Source organism: Nanorana parkeri, unplaced genomic scaffold (assembly GCF_000935625.1).
Source record: "Nanorana parkeri isolate BGI_ZX_2015 unplaced genomic scaffold, ASM93562v1 scaffold261, whole genome shotgun sequence".
NCBI lineage: Eukaryota > Metazoa > Chordata > Amphibia > Anura > Dicroglossidae > Nanorana > Nanorana parkeri.
Genome location: NW_017306529.1, coordinates 899,797 through 919,987, shown reverse-complemented (window position 1 = coordinate 919,987; position 20,191 = coordinate 899,797). Strand labels below are relative to the sequence as shown.

Sequence of the window (20,191 nt, the reverse complement as noted above, 5' to 3'; positions counted from 1 at the left end):
AAACAATAAATAAGCCAGCATTACGTTATTATGATGTCTACGCATACCTTCAGTTTGTGTAAATGGAGCTTTAGCGTGCTCTGTGAGCAGTGGAACTGAATGAATATTGCATGCAAATAACTGACATTTCTCTGGTGTTAAAGTGGCACTAAACTCATGAGTAAACCTTAAAAATGCATTCAAGTGTATTCCTAGCTAATCACAAAAATTGACCTTATTTGTGCATCACTCAGGAGCGAACTTAGAGTGGCGGCTACTTTACAACACACACAGGGACCATGGAGAACAAAAGTAGCCACCCTCCAGAAGTAGTCAGCACTAATTCAGATATGATTTGAGGATCTACAGTTGAGTGAGGAACAAATACGATACATTTTTGTTAATAGGGTACTTGTATGCATTGCTAAGATTTAAGGGCCTGTTCGCTCCAAAATCGGGCGGAAAACGTAAGTCAATGAAAGTCAGTTCAATTGCAATGTCAACTTCTGTTGATTTCCGCTGCATTCTGTTCCGTTGTGGTGTTTTTTTCTTTCTTTTTTTGCCAATCTATATTTTATTTAACATGTCCTGAGTGGACAAACTTCTGTGTATTTTATGTTATTTTTTTTACTTGTGTTCCATTTCATTGCGTTGACATCTGTTTATGAGGCGTTGTGTTACATTGCCCTGAAAAAAAGTAGAGCATGCTCTTCTTTTTTTCAGAGTAATGCAATGCAATGCAACAGTGTCAACTGGTCCCATTCACACCTATACATTTTTCATGTTACCTTCTGTTGGCATTCGTTGAAATCCGTTGAAGATCGGATGCTAGCGGATTCGGTGGTAATGGGGCATAACTACTGATTTTATTTCTTGCCTGTATCCCTTTTTGTTTTTGTTCTCTGATGATGTTTAGCTTTGTTTGTAACTGCTTTAATATTTTTTTTTATTTCTGGCAGTAGGAGTATGTTTACTGTCATTTCTCATCTCATTATATATCATTTTTCACTTACCATTCAGCATCCCCAGATATCTCCTATTTAAATTGTTGAAATTAATTTCATGCTCCACTTATTTTAGGAAAACCACTGTGCTTGCCTACAATCATTATTGCTTAAACCAGATCTGCATAGTCCTATGCTTACAGCCCCCCACTGCCCCGCACTGCATCTAGTGTGACTGAGCCCTAGGGGAATGTAGGTGGAAGAGGTGAAGGTCTACTTTAAGGGCCTGTTCACACGATGTCCGTTTTCTGTGCTGACCTGATCCGTACGCTCCTGCACTAAAAATGCATCTCAATGTATCCCTATGTGTTTTATGGGCTACAGTTCGCAGTCCGTTCAGGTTACGACAGAAAAAATACTGCACGTCACATTTTGTCCGGTCAGGAAACGGTCCGGAAACACAAAACGCGTCAAGAATGCGTCAAAAACGCAGCTAACATACTGACAGCCCCACTCCAGCAAAAAAAAAAATATTTTTTTTTTTGTTTTTTTAACTGGAACGCAGCAAAAACGCAGCAAAAACACATAGCACCGCGTCTGCAGATCCGGACCTGATCAGGACCTGAAAATCATGTGAACAGGCCCTAACATCTCCTGCAGCTAAGACAGGCCTGGAGCACAAGAAAGAGAATTAATTGTGCGGAGAGATAACATGACAGGTGGAGAAGGGGAGCCAAGTATAGGCTTCCTTATACCTGAAATCTACCCTTGTGGGTAGAAAAAAGTGTAGAAGGAGGGGGTGATTACCGGATTGGTTGAAAGTTCGGCAAGGCGGGACTTCTTAAGGGATATCTCTGCGGAATTGAAGTAAGTTTTCTAGTGGTAAAAGTTGCAGTCAGACGGGCGGTTTTCTCTCCCTCTCGCCCCATTTTTTTTTTTTTTTCCTTTTTGCCATTCTGGTACTAGATCTTGTGGCTCGTCACAGCAGTCTTTTGGAAGTTTGTGGTCTGGATAGCTGGTTTATTGGAATAAATGTTGGGTACCCATCATAGGTGTCGTGTCCTTTAAGTGGTGGTCAGTTGGTTGGACCACTTAGTTTTGGGCTGAAAGTGTCTGCGGTCAACAGATACTGTCCCCGAGACAGTGGTGTTGCGGCTGGGGGCTCATCGTTAGTTATCTGAAGCCACAGATGCAGGCTATGGGGTGCTTTTTGTTATCTTGTGTGCCTTCAAGGACCTGCAACCCAGTTGTTAATTATATAGCTGTGTAATTTTGCTTGATAATATTTGGTTATTTATGTATTTCATTTTTATATTGAATTAAACAAGTAACTGCTGTGGCCCCTTTTGAACTCCATACATGTCTAGGGAGATTTCCTGAGGGAAAGTGGGTGAAGGCTTGGGGTCTCGGCAATATAAGAGGGGGTTGCTGGTTTAGATTAGCTTGCTTGTCATTCTCTGGTGTGAAAAGATGCTGGTATGTATTTGACTTATTTACTGTATATATGTATACTTTATGTATATCACTTTAGATAGAGAATGGGGTCATTGAGGGAATGGGTTTAGGTAAATTTTCACTCCCACCCAGAATAAGCTCTGATAGCAAATTTAGTATGGACATTATTAAAACAGTGATACAAACCCAGAGATTTTCCCAGCTAAAGCCAATTGTCTGAGACAAGGACAAAACTTTCAATACTAAAATCCTTTTCAAACAGAATTCACATCTTTCCTTTGCAATTTTTTATGTAAATGCTGTGCCTGGAGCAAACTAACCTGGAGGTTAGGAGCCATCATTTTTGTTTTCGTAGACCCCACTCTTTTTCTGAGGCATGAATATATTACAGGCATTCCACAAATGTGATGCACATTATCATTTGTGCATCATCCCCATTCAAGTCATTTAAAACTACATTTTTTTCTTTCATTAAAATTTTTCTCTCACTGTTTTAGCACTCATTACTTTTTAGAGGGAGATCCCATCATGTTTGTTAGCACATGAGCACTTGCACTTTTTGAATGTTTTTTTTACACAAAAACTCGGATGAAGCTTATAAACTCAGCAAAACATGTTAGGTGGTGGAGTTTTAAATATATTAGTTAGAGGTAAAGCTCAATCATGATTTCAGATTAGATAAGGAGAAAAAATAGGAATTAAAAGGTGAAGGGCTCTAAGGAGTAGAACGTTGGAACAGTGGCGATTGACATGATTGGATCTCCCTCTAAAAAGTAATGAAAATTTTAATGAAAGAAATAAAATGTAGTTTCGTAGACCCCCCAAATGACTAATTAATTCATCATTCAATAGTTGGAACATTTCAACATTATTAAAAGATAACCTAACATCCTCACCCTAAAACATAAGTTACAGTTACATAAGTTACCAAGCAGGGATTTGCACCTGTATCAAACCACTACAGGGAATGTGTGTGGCACATCTAACATTTGGAAATATTAGAGATTTTTGTTCCTTGAATTGCTGGCTGATCTTGGTGAGACAGCTGTGTTTGGTCCTGCAACATACCACAGTGCAATGTCAGCATCTTCTCCATGAACATAAACCACATGTGAGTAACCCTCCTTTCTGTCTGCTTCACTGCTCCCTCCCATTTGCTGCTGTTTCTTGGTAGCTGATCCCTTAAGTATTTATTAGATTTAGATATGCAGCGGTTGAATATTTTTGTTAGATTTCAGAAGTCCCTGATTTTTGTATTATCAAGGCGATCAAGCTAGGGCTGCAACTAACGCGTATTTTCATCCTTAATTTAAAATAAAATACACAAATGCAGTGTTACAAACATAATGTTTACTTCAGAATAAAACTGCATGCACAATTTTGTGCAATCACACCGCACTGGAATGCATGCTATTGCGGTACTGTGCATTCCAGTGCGGCCGATCGCACTGCAGGCGGGAGGTACATTTGGGGTACCACTGAAATTAATAGCACCTCCCGCACCAGAATGTTTGGGGCCAAAGCCAAAAATTACTTTTTTTCCAGCTTTTCTTTTAGTTTTAGTTTTTTAATATTTTACTATTCGAAAATTATTATTATTAAATAATTTTTTTACTATACTGTTAGGGGCTTTTGGGAAATATCAGAGGTCCAAACAGACCCTTGATATTTCCCCTTTGAAATAAAAAAAAATTGAGGACACAGAGTACTCAATCAATCTAATCACTCAGTACAGAGGCTTCCTGTTCATTCATAAATCGAGGAGATAGTAAACAGGTACTATGTCCACAATCATGAATTACCAGAAAGGGATGTAGATCACTTCCTGTTCATTCATAATTGGGGACACAGTATCTGAATACTATGTCCTCAATTATTTACAAACATCATATTGATCAGTACTGATCACTGTGATGTTTGAATATTACAGGGAATGATCACCAAATATTTCTTGCTGATTGTCGTGCAGCTCTCCTCCACGCACCACCCCACTCGGCCCCCTGACTGCTTTCCCCTTTCCCACTGGGCACCGGCAGATGTGTCCCCTCCGATCCTCATTGACTCTGCGGATAGGGCAGTGGGGATCGGAGGGGACACAGACCGCAGCATGCAGTCTCTTGTACTCTCCTCACCACTGGGCACTGACTGCAGGGGTCTTTGTCCTCTCCCATCCCCGCTGGGAGCAGCAAGGATCTGAAGGGACACAGAGCTGATGAAACACCGGCTCCAAGCGCAGAGGATAGAACTAGGGGACCCAGACCAACTAATCGATAATGAGAATCCTTGGCAACTGTTCTCATTATTGATTATTATCGATTAGTTGGTTACAGCCCTAGATCAAGTAAAAGTGTATTGTACAACATTGTTTTGATTCTTTGGCCCCAGTCACACCTAATACTCAACACCAGGAATCCATTGTGTTCTAAGGCCTCTTTTCACACCTGAGTGTTCTGTCACTTGTAGCAAAACACCCGTAGTTTAAAAATTTACGGTTTCTTTTTCAGGCAGATTTGAGCATTTGTGTTCCCATTGACTTCAATGGAAATGCCATAAATGCACGTCACAAGCATTTTTGAGGGTTTTTGGAACGGTTTTTATGTGGTTTTGCATACTGTCACATATGCAAATGCTGTCCATTAGGGATAGACAAATAGCTGTAGCTGAACTCCTGCAAAATACTTAAAAAATGCTACAAAACAATTTAAAAAAATGTGGCTTTGTGGTTAGCACTTCTACCTGCAGTACTGGGGGTCCCTGGTTTGTATCCCAGTCAGGACACTATCTGCAAGGACTCTGCATGTTCTCCCTGTGGGTTTCCTTTGGGTACTCCTGTTTCCTTCTAGACTGCAAAGACATGCTTGTAAGTCAATTGGCTCCTCTCTAAATTGGCCCTGTATGTATATACTGTATGTGAGATAGTAAGCTCCTTGAGGGCAGAGACTGATGTGAATGTGTACTATGTAAAGCGCTGCGTAAATTGACAGTGCTATATAAATACTAGTAATAAATAATAAATCTCATAAATCCAAGCAGGTGCAAGAAGGCACTTGTTAAGCCGTGATATTACTATTAAGCAGTGATATTAAGTGTAATTATTGAAGATGATTCACCAAGATAATAGCAAAGGAAAATAAAGCAAAAGTGAAGTTATTATTGACTGGTGATTATTGGTTACTATGGACATCTATTGTTTCAGTTTCCTTTACTCTTGCTATACAGATTAGCCTCTTAAATCATGTGATTTGTCTTTGTGACATAAGCCTTTTAGTATCTATGCAGGGAGCAATGCAGTGCTGCAACAGATAGCAACCACTAGTAAGTTTATAGCAATGCAGTGTTGAAACTCATAGCATACAACAGCAAGGTTATAGCAAGGTAAATTTGTAGCCCATAGAATTCAACAGTAAGTTTATAGCAATGCAGTGTTGTAACCCATAGCATCCAACAGTAAGTTTATAGCAATGCAGTGTTGTAACCCATAGCATCCAACAGTAAGTTTATAGCAATGCAGTGTTGTAAGTTTGTAACCCATAGAATCCAACAGTAAGTTTATAGCAATGCAGTGTTGTAACCCATAGCATCCAACAGTAAGTTTATAGCAATGCAGTGTTTGTAACCAGTGGCGTAACTAGTGACCCCAGGGCCCCGATTCAAAAATCCATGAAGGGCCCCCCCCCAAGTGGCCGAACGCCAGGGCCCGGTCGCAATTGCGACCGCTGCGACCCTGGTAGTTCCGCCAGTGTTTGTAACCCATAGAATCCAACAATAAGTTTATTGCAATGCAGTGTTGTAACCCATAGCATCCAACAGTACGTTTATAGCAATGCAGTGTTTGTAACCCATAGAATCCAACTGTAAGTTTATAGCAATGCAGTGTTGTAACCCATAGCATCCAACAGTAATTTTATAGCAATGCATTGTTCTAACCCATAGCACCTAACAGTAAGTTTATAGCAATGCAGTGTTGCTAGGCTAAGTTTTTCTTCATTGGTTTAAAAGTTTGTTTGTTTGCGGTCTATGGGTGTCAGTGCATAGGGGCAGAATTGAGAAGGGAGTGAACTGGCTGGGTTTCGTCTTGACAGCCAACAGGCTTAATACAAAAATAACATACCAGGATGAGGAGTTTTTTCTATCTTAGCCTAATGAGATTTGAAAAATACAGCCACATAGACATGGACACTAGTGCAGTACAATCACGTACATCTGTACACAGTAAATAAAACCAGTGGTCACATCAGTCTAACACAACCAAGAGTTGTCTAGTGTTTGTGGTCAAATCTAGAGCTCTTAGTAAATGATTTTAGTTATATTCTCTTTCACTGTTTCTTATTTAATTAACCGGTAGTCAGTTGACATGTTGAATGCATATTCTCACCTATTTCTTCTTTCTACAGATATTGACCGGAGGGCTAGAGACGATGGATGTAGATGGTTGAAGTCACAGGTAAGACTGCGTTACCAAATATTCTTTCAATATTCAGTTTCTTCTCTGCATGAATACACTGTAACAACCTCCATCCTGCTCTGTAATCTAAAAGCACTAAACAACCTAGTGTAATACTTTATCGTTTATATCAGTGGTGAGATTCATCAATGCGCAGACAGTCAATGATTTGCTGACCCTGCACACAGTCCCTGTACCACTAACACACTGGAGCCCAACACTTACATATGCAAAGTGTTGCTCCAGACTTTTAAGGTTTTTTGGTTTATCAAGTGGGGTTGGAAATAGGTATTTTGTTCTCAGAGTTTGAGTCCACTTTAATAGGCCATATAACATTCTTTACCAAAGATCATATATTGTATTCAATTATAGAGTTCCATCATATTTTACGGGTAAAACTAATAACTAACTTGTGACTTTTTAAAACATTGTATGATTTTCTACATAATGTTTTTTATACACTTTTGTGGTCTGAGCAAGTTTTTTACTGAGTGTACCCAAAATTATGAAAAATTTAGCTATAAACGTATTGAATAAGAATAATCTTCTGTATATCGCATTAAGTCAGGTCATTTATCCCTTTGGATAATACATAGCAATGCAGCAGTGCCATAGTGTAACACTAGCTGAGAAGCTTAGAAAAATGCATGATCAGAAGCAGATAGATGGATGCTAGTGTACCAGGTGAGGTTAGCTACCAAATTGGCAAAAATGCTTCTCCCTTCTGTTTTGAGATAAAAACTCTTTCATACCTGTTTCTCATTCCTGTACCAGGGTGATAAAACAGTACTTATGGAAGCACTGAGTGCAAAATACATTTTATTAACTGCAGCCTTTTAACCTGTTCTACCAAAATCTTTCTCCTTCTTGATACAGTAATCATTTGTGAAGCTGTACCTAGTAAACATTATATAATTTTAGGACCACCAAGGCACGACAAGACCAAATGAAGATTATGCAGAAGTGCATGAGGTGTTCTTGTTACTAGTTTATATATGTCACAAATTATAAATTTGTTAGATCAGTAATACATTTTCTAGATCCTAAAATGTAAACTCAGTATGTTAAATATGGTGCATTGCTATCTAGCTTACACTTTATGTGTGCAATCAGTCGACTAGGGTTCCCAACCCATCCTTTTAATTACCAGAAAAGTGGGACAGGTTTTGTGGTTAATTTATTTAAAACAGTGACTCACCTATATTATATCACCCTCAGCTCCAGTGTAAATTACTTTTCTGTAATTAAAGGGGTGAGTAACAGCACTGCCTTCCAGGTATTTGTGGTAGTTCGTTTCGTTAGAAAGATTCATTATTTTCCTGAATGATAATTTGTATACTGTTAACAATAATACAATGGGGGGAATTTATCATAGCAATTGTGAGTGTGTGAACTTGCTTGGAATATATTTGACGTGCTTTGCGCCAGATCTATGTTGCTAGTGTAATATTGTTTATAAAAGAGATTAAATAGACTCCAGGAAAGAAGACTCGTAACTCCAGGCAAAAAGCTCAACTGCCGATTCTTGAAGAAGTGGTCATGGGGACTTCTTAAGTTGCGATTGTTTTGTTAGTTTTTGTTAGGTGTTTTGTGCAGATGTAAACAGTTGCAAACTTTCCACAAAACAGGTACAAAACATGTGCAATTGGAAAAATAGTGCAAGCTTTGGTCAAAACAGGGTCTAAAGAAGCGGCTAAACAGATTTGCACATAAAAAAATGATCTAAGAGGCTAAAACTGTCGCAATTGCTTTGATAAATCCCCCCCATAGTGTTTTTTCACTTTAAGGTAGATAATCAGATTTGGATGGATGCATAGTCAACACACACTGTGGCACAGGACTGATAGGGGCAGTGCACAAACGTTAAACAAATACCACCCCCAAGAAAGCAAAAAGGTGGATAAAGAAATTATACTTCAACCAAGTATGTATAATTTTAGCCAAATGACTTACTTTATTAAATATACTAGAAAAAGATTATACATGAAGATAATATGAGCACAGCACCAATAAAACGAAAACCTGTGATAAAATTGGCAACGTTGTCAATCAAAACACACATTAAAAACATAGGAACAATGCCGTTTCCAAGACCCCCTTTGTTATTTTAAATCGCTGATGGCCATCGCTGCTGATAATTTCAAAGTCCACCTTAATTAGATGTCAGTTCCGTTATAAATAAATCACCTTTCTCTGATTGGTATACTAGCAAATTGCTTAAGGAGTAATATCCTAGAGATTTGAACAAACGGAAATACCTCTGATAAGTTATCTTTGTATATGTCACAAGAGCAATGCTTTTGTAGTGAAACTCTTAACTCTAATAGTGTGGTAGGAGTGGTCACAGCTAAGAGTTACATTTATGAACAATGTTTCATGTCGGAGGAACATCAATATTAGATGAAGCAAATATGTGACTAAATAGCAGATCAAAACATCAATATAGTGCACAAACGCCCACACATCACATAGTTCACTATCCAAAACAAATTCCTGTGTATAACAAATGCTTCCAGACTGCATACTCTGTACATTTTTGTTGGTTGAGTGGTATACAGTGTATTGAGTCACAGAAGTTAACTGCCAGCAGAACAGACAGCTTGCCTCAGCTCGCCCAATACAGTTTGGGCTCCTTGTGTCGTTGATTCTTGGTGTACTGATATAGTGTGGGCAAAGGCTCTCTTTCAGCATGTCTGCCTCCAACCTCTGTCTATTTTGTGTGGGTATAACATTTGCAATGTTATTCACAAAGCTGCCAAAGGCAGCCGAGTGAATAACCCAGCGGAAGTGAAGTGAGACGTTCGGCTATTCACTCTGGCTCAGTACGGCTGATTTCAGCTATACATCGGCTGACTTCACTCAGATGAACATGCTGTGCATGCTCGGCTAAGCCGGAGTGCAGAAGGACTTCGACTCAGCCGATCCAACATTTGGATCGGCTGAGCCGAAGCTCCGGCAGCTCGCTAGCTGCCTTTCGCCCCTATTCTCATAGGGGCCTAACGGCAGTAAGTGAATAGCCGAATGCCGCTGAGCTGCGCTCGGCTATTAAACGGCTATGAAATGAATGCGGAGAAAAAAATTGTTGAAAAAATATTTAAAAAAATGTTAACAAATAGGAAACTTAAGAAAAAATAAAGATAATTTAAATAAAGAAACAATTGGGCAGAGCTAGCGGTAACAGCTAGCTCCGCAAAACTGTTACCTATTGGCTGGGATGTGCCATAGTCCTCCAGCAGGTCTCGGCCAGTTGTTATTGTTTAATGACAGGATCAGCGTCCCCAGGTTATTTTGGGGATGCTGATCTGTCATTACAACCGGGCGGAGCGAGCCGTGAGATCAGCGCTGGCTCCACCCAGCTGCCATTTGCGGGGAGAGTGGCCGGCCATTCGGCAGGCTGTTCTCCCCGCTTCGGCTGTCACTTCAGCTCAGTCGAGCCGAAACATATGCCTTCGGCTCAGCTGAGCCGCTCGGCTGCCTTCGCCTGCTGTACGAGCTATTGTGAATAGCCCATACAACAGCCCCTCGGTTTGACTGAACCGAAGGACAGAGGCGGCAGAAGAGAGCCGAAGGAGCAGCCGAAGCTACCGCTGTATCCTTCAGCTCCATAGTGAATAACCCCTTGATCTTTTTTGGAATGATACTAAAGCTAGCCTGAAAACTGTGTTATAGAGCAGCACAACACAGGTGGCCTAGGAGGAATAGGAGAAAGTATAAATCCAGTCCTGTTGAAAATGCTTTAAACACTATTGGACTTCTTTTATGACAGTGAAATTAATTCAACGTTTGAGCTCATATTTGAGTTTCCACTAATCTGCCTGTTCTACCTCCTGAAAGGTGTTTTCTGATTATTAGGAGCAATATTAAACCACCCCTTTTTGTCTGAACTGTTAAATAAATCTTAAATAAATCTTAAGATAACTCTACTAATGTATATATGAAATCACCATGAACACTATACAATGCCTGTATAATTTTTTGCTGAATGCCTTCTTTTTCTTAAAGGGCTTCTACCAGAGCAGAACTTTGTACTTCCTGGAATCCTAACCTAAGAGGAGTTCCAACATCCACCAATGATGGCTTTCTATTCAAAGTAGTGAAGTCAGAGACACTTACAACAAGAATGGCAAAAAAAGGGCGCAACAAGGGCGAGAAGCCCGAAGCCCTAATACTTGCTCTTCAAGCTGCAAATGAAGATCTCAGGACTAAATTAACAGATATTCAAATTGAGCTACACCAGGAGAAATCCAAGGTATGAAACAACATACCAAAAGGCAAGGCTACAGGTGGTAGATGTACTGTCAGATGCTCTAAGATGGTCCTCGGGATTCTAACAGCTGCTGGATACTTGAAGCCACAAATAATGTATTATACCCCATTACCCTGTTAGGACCACTGCATCAGAGCCTGGCAATGTAGGTCCTGTAGCTTTCCCTCTGGTATAGATGAATTAATAAAGGTGAGCACTGCACAGTCTTAGTTGGCTGACTGCTCAATATTACAAATGGCTGCATTGTTTTCCTAGTGCTGGCCTAACAAGTGATCAAAATGGATGCAATAGAAACATATTAGCAGATGTGTTTTTAAATTCATATATTTTAGTAATACACAATAGTACACAATATCAATGATTGATCTTTAGATGTCAAAGAAAAAAACTCACTAAGTCCTGGGATTGAAGGTCAAATCTGGCATTATATTGAATGTAATATTAATTCCTTTCTGCTAAAATATATTATAAACACATAAAAGCTTGTTTCGGTTCAGTTTTTCTACTCACGAATATAGTAATAAAATGTGTATGCACTGGGTTGTATAAATACATAAAGCCATAAGTGGGGCTTTGTGTAGGCCTGTTTACTTCAATACCATGACAACCAAATTCCTCTTTCAAGTTGGCTTTAGGCAATGCTGTACCTTATAACTACTTTCCCTTTTTAGATAAATAGTAGGTGCTGCCTGTCACAACAATAATTTGGTGCTGCCATAACTGGACAAGGCAGACTTACTAAGGTTTGTAAAAGAAGAAAAAAAAGGATCCTTGCTGCACACCTTACCGGGATTCCCATGTGGATATACCAGTGGGTGCTCGAAATGACTGCAGATGGCACCGCCACATGCAGATAGTTGAAGAACGTCACCAGCACACCGAAGCGATAATTTAAGTATTCATTTATTGAAGAATGCTGTCCCTCATATGCAAGCAGTTTCAGGGTCATTCGGGGTCATTCAGGGTCCCCTTCATCAGGCTCAGAGATTACCCTGATGAAGGGGACCCTGCGTTGCACCGAAAGCGCTTGCATATGAGGGACAGCATTCTTCAATAAATGAATACTTAAACTGCTGTAATTATTACTTCTGGGTGCAGGGTGACATCCTTCAGCTATTTGCTAAGGTTTGTGTCTCAAATGGCAAACAGTTATGGAAAGAAATCAGTCAATGTCAACCTCTTACAACCAACTTTCGATTGCAAATGGGATCTAATGGATCAAGGCAGCCTACCACCAGCAGTGACAGGTTGGCTTGATCTGGCGGCTTGTTTTTACGATCAAGAGATGGTTGAAAGTGGTGGAAAGTGCCACAAAATTGTGCAAGTGTAAGATCAGCAAAAGCCATCAGCTAACTTTCATGAGACAAATTTTTTAAACGGTGTTGTGTCTAGTTCTAGGTTAGTAAACCTATAATAATGGATTGCAAAGACCAAAGAATGCCAGTAATCCATTAAAACAGTCAGACAACATGATCAATGAGTTTATTTCAGACTATTACTGATTACTGGCTGGATATAATAAATTAGTGTGCTTTGTTGTTGTTATTTTTTATTATTATTATTATTATTATTATTATTATTATATAGGATTTATACAGCACCAACAGTTTGTACAGCACTTTACATTATAAGGAGTGGTAGCTATGTGGGGATGACTTGTTTGAGAAAGTGATGGTTCAGTGGTTAGGTTGAGGAGGGATAGGCTCCCCTGAAGAGATGAGTCTTTAGGGATCGTCTAAAGGCAGTTAGAGTAGGAGATAGACGGACAGGTTAAGGTAGAGAGTGCCAGAGGATGTGAGACACTCTAGAGAGGTCCAGGAGGTGAGCAATTGGAAGCCAGTTGAGGGATTAGCACAGTGGCCTAGTAGTTAGCAATTCTGCCTTGCAGAATTGAGGGTTCCTGGTTCAAATCCCAGTCAGGACACTACACTGAGCAGTTGCTTAGGTGGATGATAGACTGAAGGGGGGATAGCCTGTGTAGAGGCAGCCCAATGATAGATAGTAAAATATATAATTCATTCATTCTTTTTTAAAGTAAGAGAATTGTGTAGGCTGCCATTGCTGACCTCTCATTTTGCAAAAATCTTAATTGCCTGATGCATTGGCTTCACTGCTTTCTTAAACACTGACCTTGAACAAGTGTACAGATAAAGAATTCTGACACTCACAGCATGTGGGTCAAACAATGTATGCACCGAAATACAGCCAGGCGACAAGCATTTTTAGAAGGAAACCAGCATTGGCAGCCCCTGTATTTCTCTCATGACACATAAATAAAGGTCAATGAAACAAACAAATAAAAAAATATAATAACTGCAATGCAAGAAGAGACTCACTAAATGAAATGTATTGGTAGGTTCCTTTGTGACGCTTTATCTCCTATGCCAAAATTAATTTTTATTGTTAAGAGCCCGTTTGCACCATCATCTTTGATGTGAGCTACAATACAGGATCACAGGGAGCTAAAACAAATTGAAACCTAATTATACCAATATCAGTTATGAAGTTCTCACATCAGTGCATTACGTTGAGGGGCAGTGTGTTGTGTTTCTGCTGCATCTATTGCGCATTTTGTTAAAAACGCATGTTACATTATAGTCAGTGGCAATGCAAGGAGGAAGAATTTAAAATTTACTGAAAATGCAATATGTGTTTTAGTTAGTGGATTTTTTAAATCGCATGTCCATATTTCCATGTGCCTGCAGAAAGAAAATTAACACAAAATCCACGTAAAACCGCTGCATTACATATTAATGCAATGCTTAAAAGCGCATAATGCGCTTTGAAGAAAACACATCTACATCCCAAGGTACTCAAGGAACTCAACAAGGAGATAACGAGACCATTTTTCCTAATTTTTAAGGAATCCGTAATGGCTGGTAGAGTGCCAAGCGACTGGCGAAGGGCTAATGTGGTACCTATATTCAAAAAAGGGTCAAAATGCCAACCGGGGAACTATAGACCAGTTAGTCTGACATCCATAGTATGTAAACTGTTAGAGGGAATTATTAAGGATTACTTAGTGGAATTCGTCAGGGATCATGGCATAATAACTGATTTAGGAAGGATCGTTCTTGCCAGACCAACCTGCTGACCTTTTACGAAGAGATAAGTAGAGATCTGGATGGGGGGAGGCCGGTGGACGTAGTATATCTGGACTTTTCCAAAGCATTCGATATGGTGCCACACAAACGCTTCTTATACAAGCTAAGGTCTATGGGCATAGATGAATTAGTGTGCACGTGGATAGAAAACTGGCTACAAGAACGTGCACAAAGAGTATCAGTTGATGGCACCTTTTCAGAATGGGCTGAAGTCATGAGTGGCGTGCCCCAGGGTTCTGTGCTGGGTCCCATGCTTTTTAACCTATTTATTAATGATATCGGGGAGGGAGTAAATAGCCATGTGTCAGTGTTTGCAGATGATACAAAATTCGGGAGGGTAATAGACACGGATTCAGACATTGTAACATTACAGGAGGACCTGGAGAAAATCGGGGAGTGGGCAACTGTATGGCAGATGAAGTTCAATGTTGATAAATCTAAGGTAATGCACCTTGGAGTTAAAAATAGGCAAATGGACTATACACTTATGGGTGTGCCACTAGCGAAGTCGGAAACGCAGAAGGGTTTGGGGGTCATTATAGACCGCAGATTGAAGAACAGCTCGCAGTGCCAGGCTGCTGTAAACAAAGCAAGCAGAGTCCTGCCTTGCATTAAGAAGGGAATGTATTGCAGGGACAAGTCTATAATTTTGCCACTTTATAGATCACTGGTTTGGCCACATCTGGAGTATGCGGTCCAGTTTTGGTCACCAATACTCAGAAAGGATGTCCTTGAGCTGGAAAAAGTCTAGAGGAGGGCAACCAAACTTATTAAGGGGTTCGAGGACCTGAACTATGAAACAAGGTTGTTAAAATTAAATATTAAATAACATTATTAACAAACTGTTTACGGTCAGCTCCGTAACATAGACCAGAGGGCACAACCAAAAATTGGTGGGAAAAAAATTTCAACACACAGGGCGCAAGGGGTTCTTCACAGTCAGAGCGGTTAAGGTCTGGAACTCGCTGCCGCAGGAAGTGATCTCAGCTAAGAGTGTGGAATCATTCAAGAAACTCCTGGACGAGTTCCTCGGAGACCATAATATACAGGGGTACAGGTACACCTAAGAGCAAAATCATACATGGACTAATACACACGCACACACCTGCTCAAACATAAATGCATACACACAATAGATTGGACTTGATGGACTTATGTCTTTATTCAACCTCAAATACTATGTAACTATGTAACATGTAAGTTTTCTAACTTGATGCTATGAATGGGCCCTTATTTGTCAATGTCTAAATTGTAATTCGACTTTCCTGGATGTTATTCAGGTGTCTAGGCTTGAAAGGGAGAAGAATCAAGAGAGTAAACGGATAAAGGAGCAGGAACAACACAAACACACTGCAACTGTTTCTGAACTGAAAGCCAAGCTGCATGAAGAGAAGATGAAGGAGCTCCAGGCCGTAAGGGAGAACTTAATCAAACAACATGAGCAGGAGATGTCTCGGATGGTCAAATTAAAAGAGACAGAGATCCTGCGACTTAAGTCTGCTGTTAATGCTCTGCGTGATGGCAGCAGTGACAAAGTAAGGACAGCTCTGAGCACAGAGGCACGGGAGGAGGCCAGAAAAGTGTTTGACTCTGAGCGCCTCAAGCTCTTACAGGAGATCACGGAGCTGAAATCTGCTAAGAAACAAGTGGATGAAGCTCTCAATAATATAATCCATGCTGACAAAATCAAGGCTGGGGATTTGAGAAGCGAGCATCATTCCCACCAGGAGGCAATTGCAAAGATTAAATGGGAAAGCGAAAGGGACATTCGTAGACTGGTGAGACTGGACTTTCTTGCCTATTTCATTCCACCATTTTATTTTTACAGTATTTAGCTTTTTATCATGTATAGTCAGCTCAATTAATTGTTAGTCCACCCAAAAGCAGATGCTGTGGAGGCATTGTTAGCTGCCCTAACTGTCCTTTAACTGGTCCTTTAAGAACCTGGGTGCAAGCAAGTTATTCATTTGCACATGCCCTTCAGTTTTAAAGTAATTTCTGTATAACTTAGCATATATGTATTTAACTTATTCTTTTGACAATAATTTAGCAAATGCCTCCAGACAATATTCATGTTTCAAAGTGCAGTTTTTATATTTGCATGTAGTATATACTTAAAAATACCACTCATCCACCAGCGCCAGGGGTCCTTGCTATGGACCACAAACGAGAAATCTTCCTCCAGGGTGGCAGCACCTCATCAGTTAGGGTAAACTTTACTGATCACGTATCTAAAACAGAGACAGAAAGAGTGCCCTCCCTTGTGAACTTTATTCATAATGCACATAAAAGTAGAGTAAAAAAACATACAGAACGCCAGTTCATCAGCAAACACGACCCTAGTCTGACACATTTCCAGGCCCACACCCTCGTCATCAGAGTCTCTAATGATTAGACACTTTAACCAAGGCACCATATCTGTGTACCCATAGATAGGCCTCCAGCCACAGGAACACTGGCTCGGAGACAATTGCATCATTATTTGCAGATACCACCACTCACCACTATTGTACTGAACATTCAAACTAGTAAAATAGAGGGGGAATGGGGCCGTACCTAAGAAGGGCCCTACCCACTTGACATTTTACAGAAATATCCACCTTCAAGGACCTTAAAAACCCACCTGCTGCTACGACAATATACACCAATGCCCTTAGAACAACACAGCAAACCTGCTCCATCCCCAATCAAAAGAACAAGTAAGGATGGGTGGGTGGGAAGTTCACCTGAGCCCCAACTCTCACTGGCTGCTTGATGCTAGATCACACCCTCCGATCCACCCTTGAAGCTCCTCCTGCTTGTCTCCACCCCAGCAATCCTGTAAGTACCACCCCAAACAACATCTTCTCTTGTTTAACCCTTTATGTCTCTCATCACTTTAAACCCAGTCATGTAGTCCCTATGCCCAATGTTTTCCTATTTTGTTCCGGGCCTAACTATCTCAACAAGAATTCATCCACAAACTCACAGCCCTTTTTGCTTCCTTGTATATATATGTATCCCTTTAATATTATTCTCTAGGAGACATTCAGTGTCCAGTTCTTCTCTATTTAAAATTGTCAAGGTGCTGATAAAAGCAGATGGATGAGGTTATTGCTCTCCTGGATCTGCTTCCATAGTAGGAAGTCTACCTTATATTGCCAGTAGCAAGTATGTGAAGCACCAATAGTGAATAACAAAAATAAAAAGAGAGAAGGAGCGCCACAACCTAGTGTAATGGTGTGCGCAGTGCTGTAAAAGGATGCACCTGAGATGGATAGGTGGTGTTTAAGTTGTGTTGGGCACTCACGATTGATGGGATGGGACTCTGTGATGTTGCACTCCTGGTTCGGTCGTGAAGTCTGGATATTACGGTGGGGGGATTCACAATGGGCAGAACAATGGTTGTGTGCGATACAATTTTTCTCCCATTGTGAATCCCCCCACTGTAACATCCAGACCACGCGTCCGAACCAGGAGTCCAACAACACAGAGCCCAATGCCATCAATCGTGAGTGCCCTACACTGCTTAAACACCACCTATCAATCTCAAGTGCATCCTTTTACACCACCGCACACACCCTTACTCTAGGTTGTGGCGCTCCTCTCTTTTTGTCTATGTTCTTCACCACACAAATTAGACACCTCGGTCTAATACTTTTAAGAGCCCCACACCAGCCTTGTCACACCTCCCTCACCAGGTGTGCGCTAATAACATTAGACTTCATTTTTTGAAACACCAATAGTATGTGTCTCAAACTTAAGGAAAAATGTAAAGTTCACATGAGATTGTAGTTATAAAATACCTGTATTTCTACTGCACCTATTTTTTTCATTCCATTTACTAGTAAATAATGATGGTAAATTATTTCTCTTGGTTTCTCTCTCAGATGGATGAAATTAAAGCAAAAGATAGGATAGTTTTCTCTCTAGAAAAAGAGCTGGAGACACAAACCAGCTCCCTGCAAAAACTTCAGTTACTGAAGGAAGCCTTGGATGATCAGTTATTTCTAGTGAAAGAAGCTGAGTGTAACGTAGGAAGTCCCAAGCGCGAAATCCCAGGAAGGGCAGGAGATGGATCCGAGCACTGTGGAAGTCCGGTAAGATACATTATTTTTTTGACAGGGTAAAATACAATGGTAAATGAATAACAGCAAGGTGTAAAGGAATGTTTAGTCTACATGGAATTCCCCTGTTCATTTCAGTGAGACCTATCTTCCCCAGTACGTTTCATCACTGCTCATTATGTTATGAACGGCGTGTTGTGGAGGTGCATTCAAAATGAATGGCACTGCAGCGCACCAGTGGACACAAGGTGCATGACTGTATGCTAACGCATCACATAGTTGTAAAGGGGCCCTTTGTAATTTATGAGTATTTCCAGTTTAAGAGCAGGAATTCAGTCAGAGATGTCCCCTGCAGAATTCAGGTGGTACTGCAGTTTCTCAAAATAGTAAATAAGCATGGAAGTGCAGAAAGGGGAAGACCCTTTAATGTAGTTTAAAATTGAAATGTAACAATACTGTATACATTTCTTTATATGAACATTAGATGTCCATCCATCCATCCTGATATATTTTTTATTGCATGTAGTCTTAGTAAAAACACCATGTGGGCCCTTTGATTACTGTGGTTTCAAAATATAAATGAACATATTTAAAAGGTGAATTTTTATTTAATCCTAAATTTAAATTTACAATAAATGTAATAATTTTATTTCACAGAGCGTTTATTAATATATGGATGGTGCATATTATTAAACATTTGCATAATTGCTTTTTTGAAATGGAGTATCTATCTATCTATCTATCTATCTATCTATCTATCTATCTATCTATCCTTGTCAGAGCACCGTGGGTTAGCCAAAAACAGCACAGCTATAATTTTATAATGAATACATATAATACCTTTGTGTTAGTGTAATGATGCCCTATATTCAAACTAAACTAAACTCAAACCTGCCCCGTCAATGGGCTCACCCGCCTGGTCTTCCATTAGAAAACAGTTTCACCCATATGTAATAGACAAACACCAGATAAGTAAATTGCCATAACTTACCAATTTTGTTATTTTTGTAAACTGATAAACCTAAAATGCTTTGCTTTCCAGGACTTACGAAGAAATCAGAGAAGGATGGCAGAATTAAATGCCACAATCCGCAAACTGGAGGATAGAAATGCGCTGCTTGTGGATGAGAGAAATGAATTGGTAATAGTTCTAATTTCAATTGAACTAATTTATTATTTGTATTGATAGACATGTACCTACAGTATATAAGTATATATATTGTGGGGGTTCGCTCCAAATGATAATACATTAAGGACGCATCCAATCGCTTAAATCTTCATTTAAGGGCTTCCCTGCCCACCTTTATTAAACGAAAGTTAACAAAACAAAGCAATCACCCTTGCAGGGGTTCTTTAGCATTTCTTGGCAGCACATGCCCATCCAGCCTCCTGGCTTTACATTTGCAGCTCCGGCCTCAGACCTCAGACCACTGTCTGTTCCTCCAGACAGCCTCAGTCGTGTGCTCACCTGCAGACTGGACTCCACTCTGACTCCTGGGTGGAGCTTTCCTGTCTCCCAGGTGGAGCCTTGAACCTGACCCAGCATCCTCCTCATAAGGGCTGTGCACAGGTGTACCATCATTTGGTGCTGGTCACCACTAAAGCCTGCACCCACGAATGGAGATTTCTTCCCTCCCAGTTCTCTTAGAAATCTCCCGGCTCCAGGATCCCAACTATAATCCAGAAAACCCGGAAGGAGTTGTAAAACCAGCTCTTTCCTGGTAACAGTATTTTCCTGGAGCTTAACAATAGCCAAAACATTTTTAGCTTTGGATAGACTTGGGAATAGTTAATACTGGCAAGATTGTATTGCTGTCGGTTTCCTGTTGGGAAGATTTCACTTCATTCCTCTTCCCAGTGAAAGCAACACAAGCAATTAGAAGAGCAGTTGTTACTGAAACTGAAAGGCACAGGCAGTAATAATAACCCTTACAGAGGTTCTAACCCTTTTC

The 20,191-nt window shown here is 40.2% G+C and overlaps 1 protein-coding gene across 2 annotated transcripts in view; it reads left to right on the top strand.

The window, feature by feature from the left end:
- Positions 1-20,191, top strand: part of LOC108787442 (janus kinase and microtubule-interacting protein 2) — a 101,145-nt gene that overhangs the window by 37,781 nt on the left and 43,173 nt on the right. For both annotated transcript variants that reach the window (XM_018556999.1, XM_018557000.1), the window contains exons 2-6: positions 6,773-6,822; positions 10,825-11,071; positions 15,474-15,971; positions 18,063-18,272; positions 19,282-19,380. In XM_018556999.1, coding sequence (XP_018412501.1) covers positions 10,943-11,071; positions 15,474-15,971; positions 18,063-18,272; positions 19,282-19,380 — 936 coding nt within the window. In that variant the 5' untranslated portion in view covers positions 6,773-6,822; positions 10,825-10,942. The remainder of the gene's footprint in view (positions 1-6,772; positions 6,823-10,824; positions 11,072-15,473; positions 15,972-18,062; positions 18,273-19,281; positions 19,381-20,191) is intronic.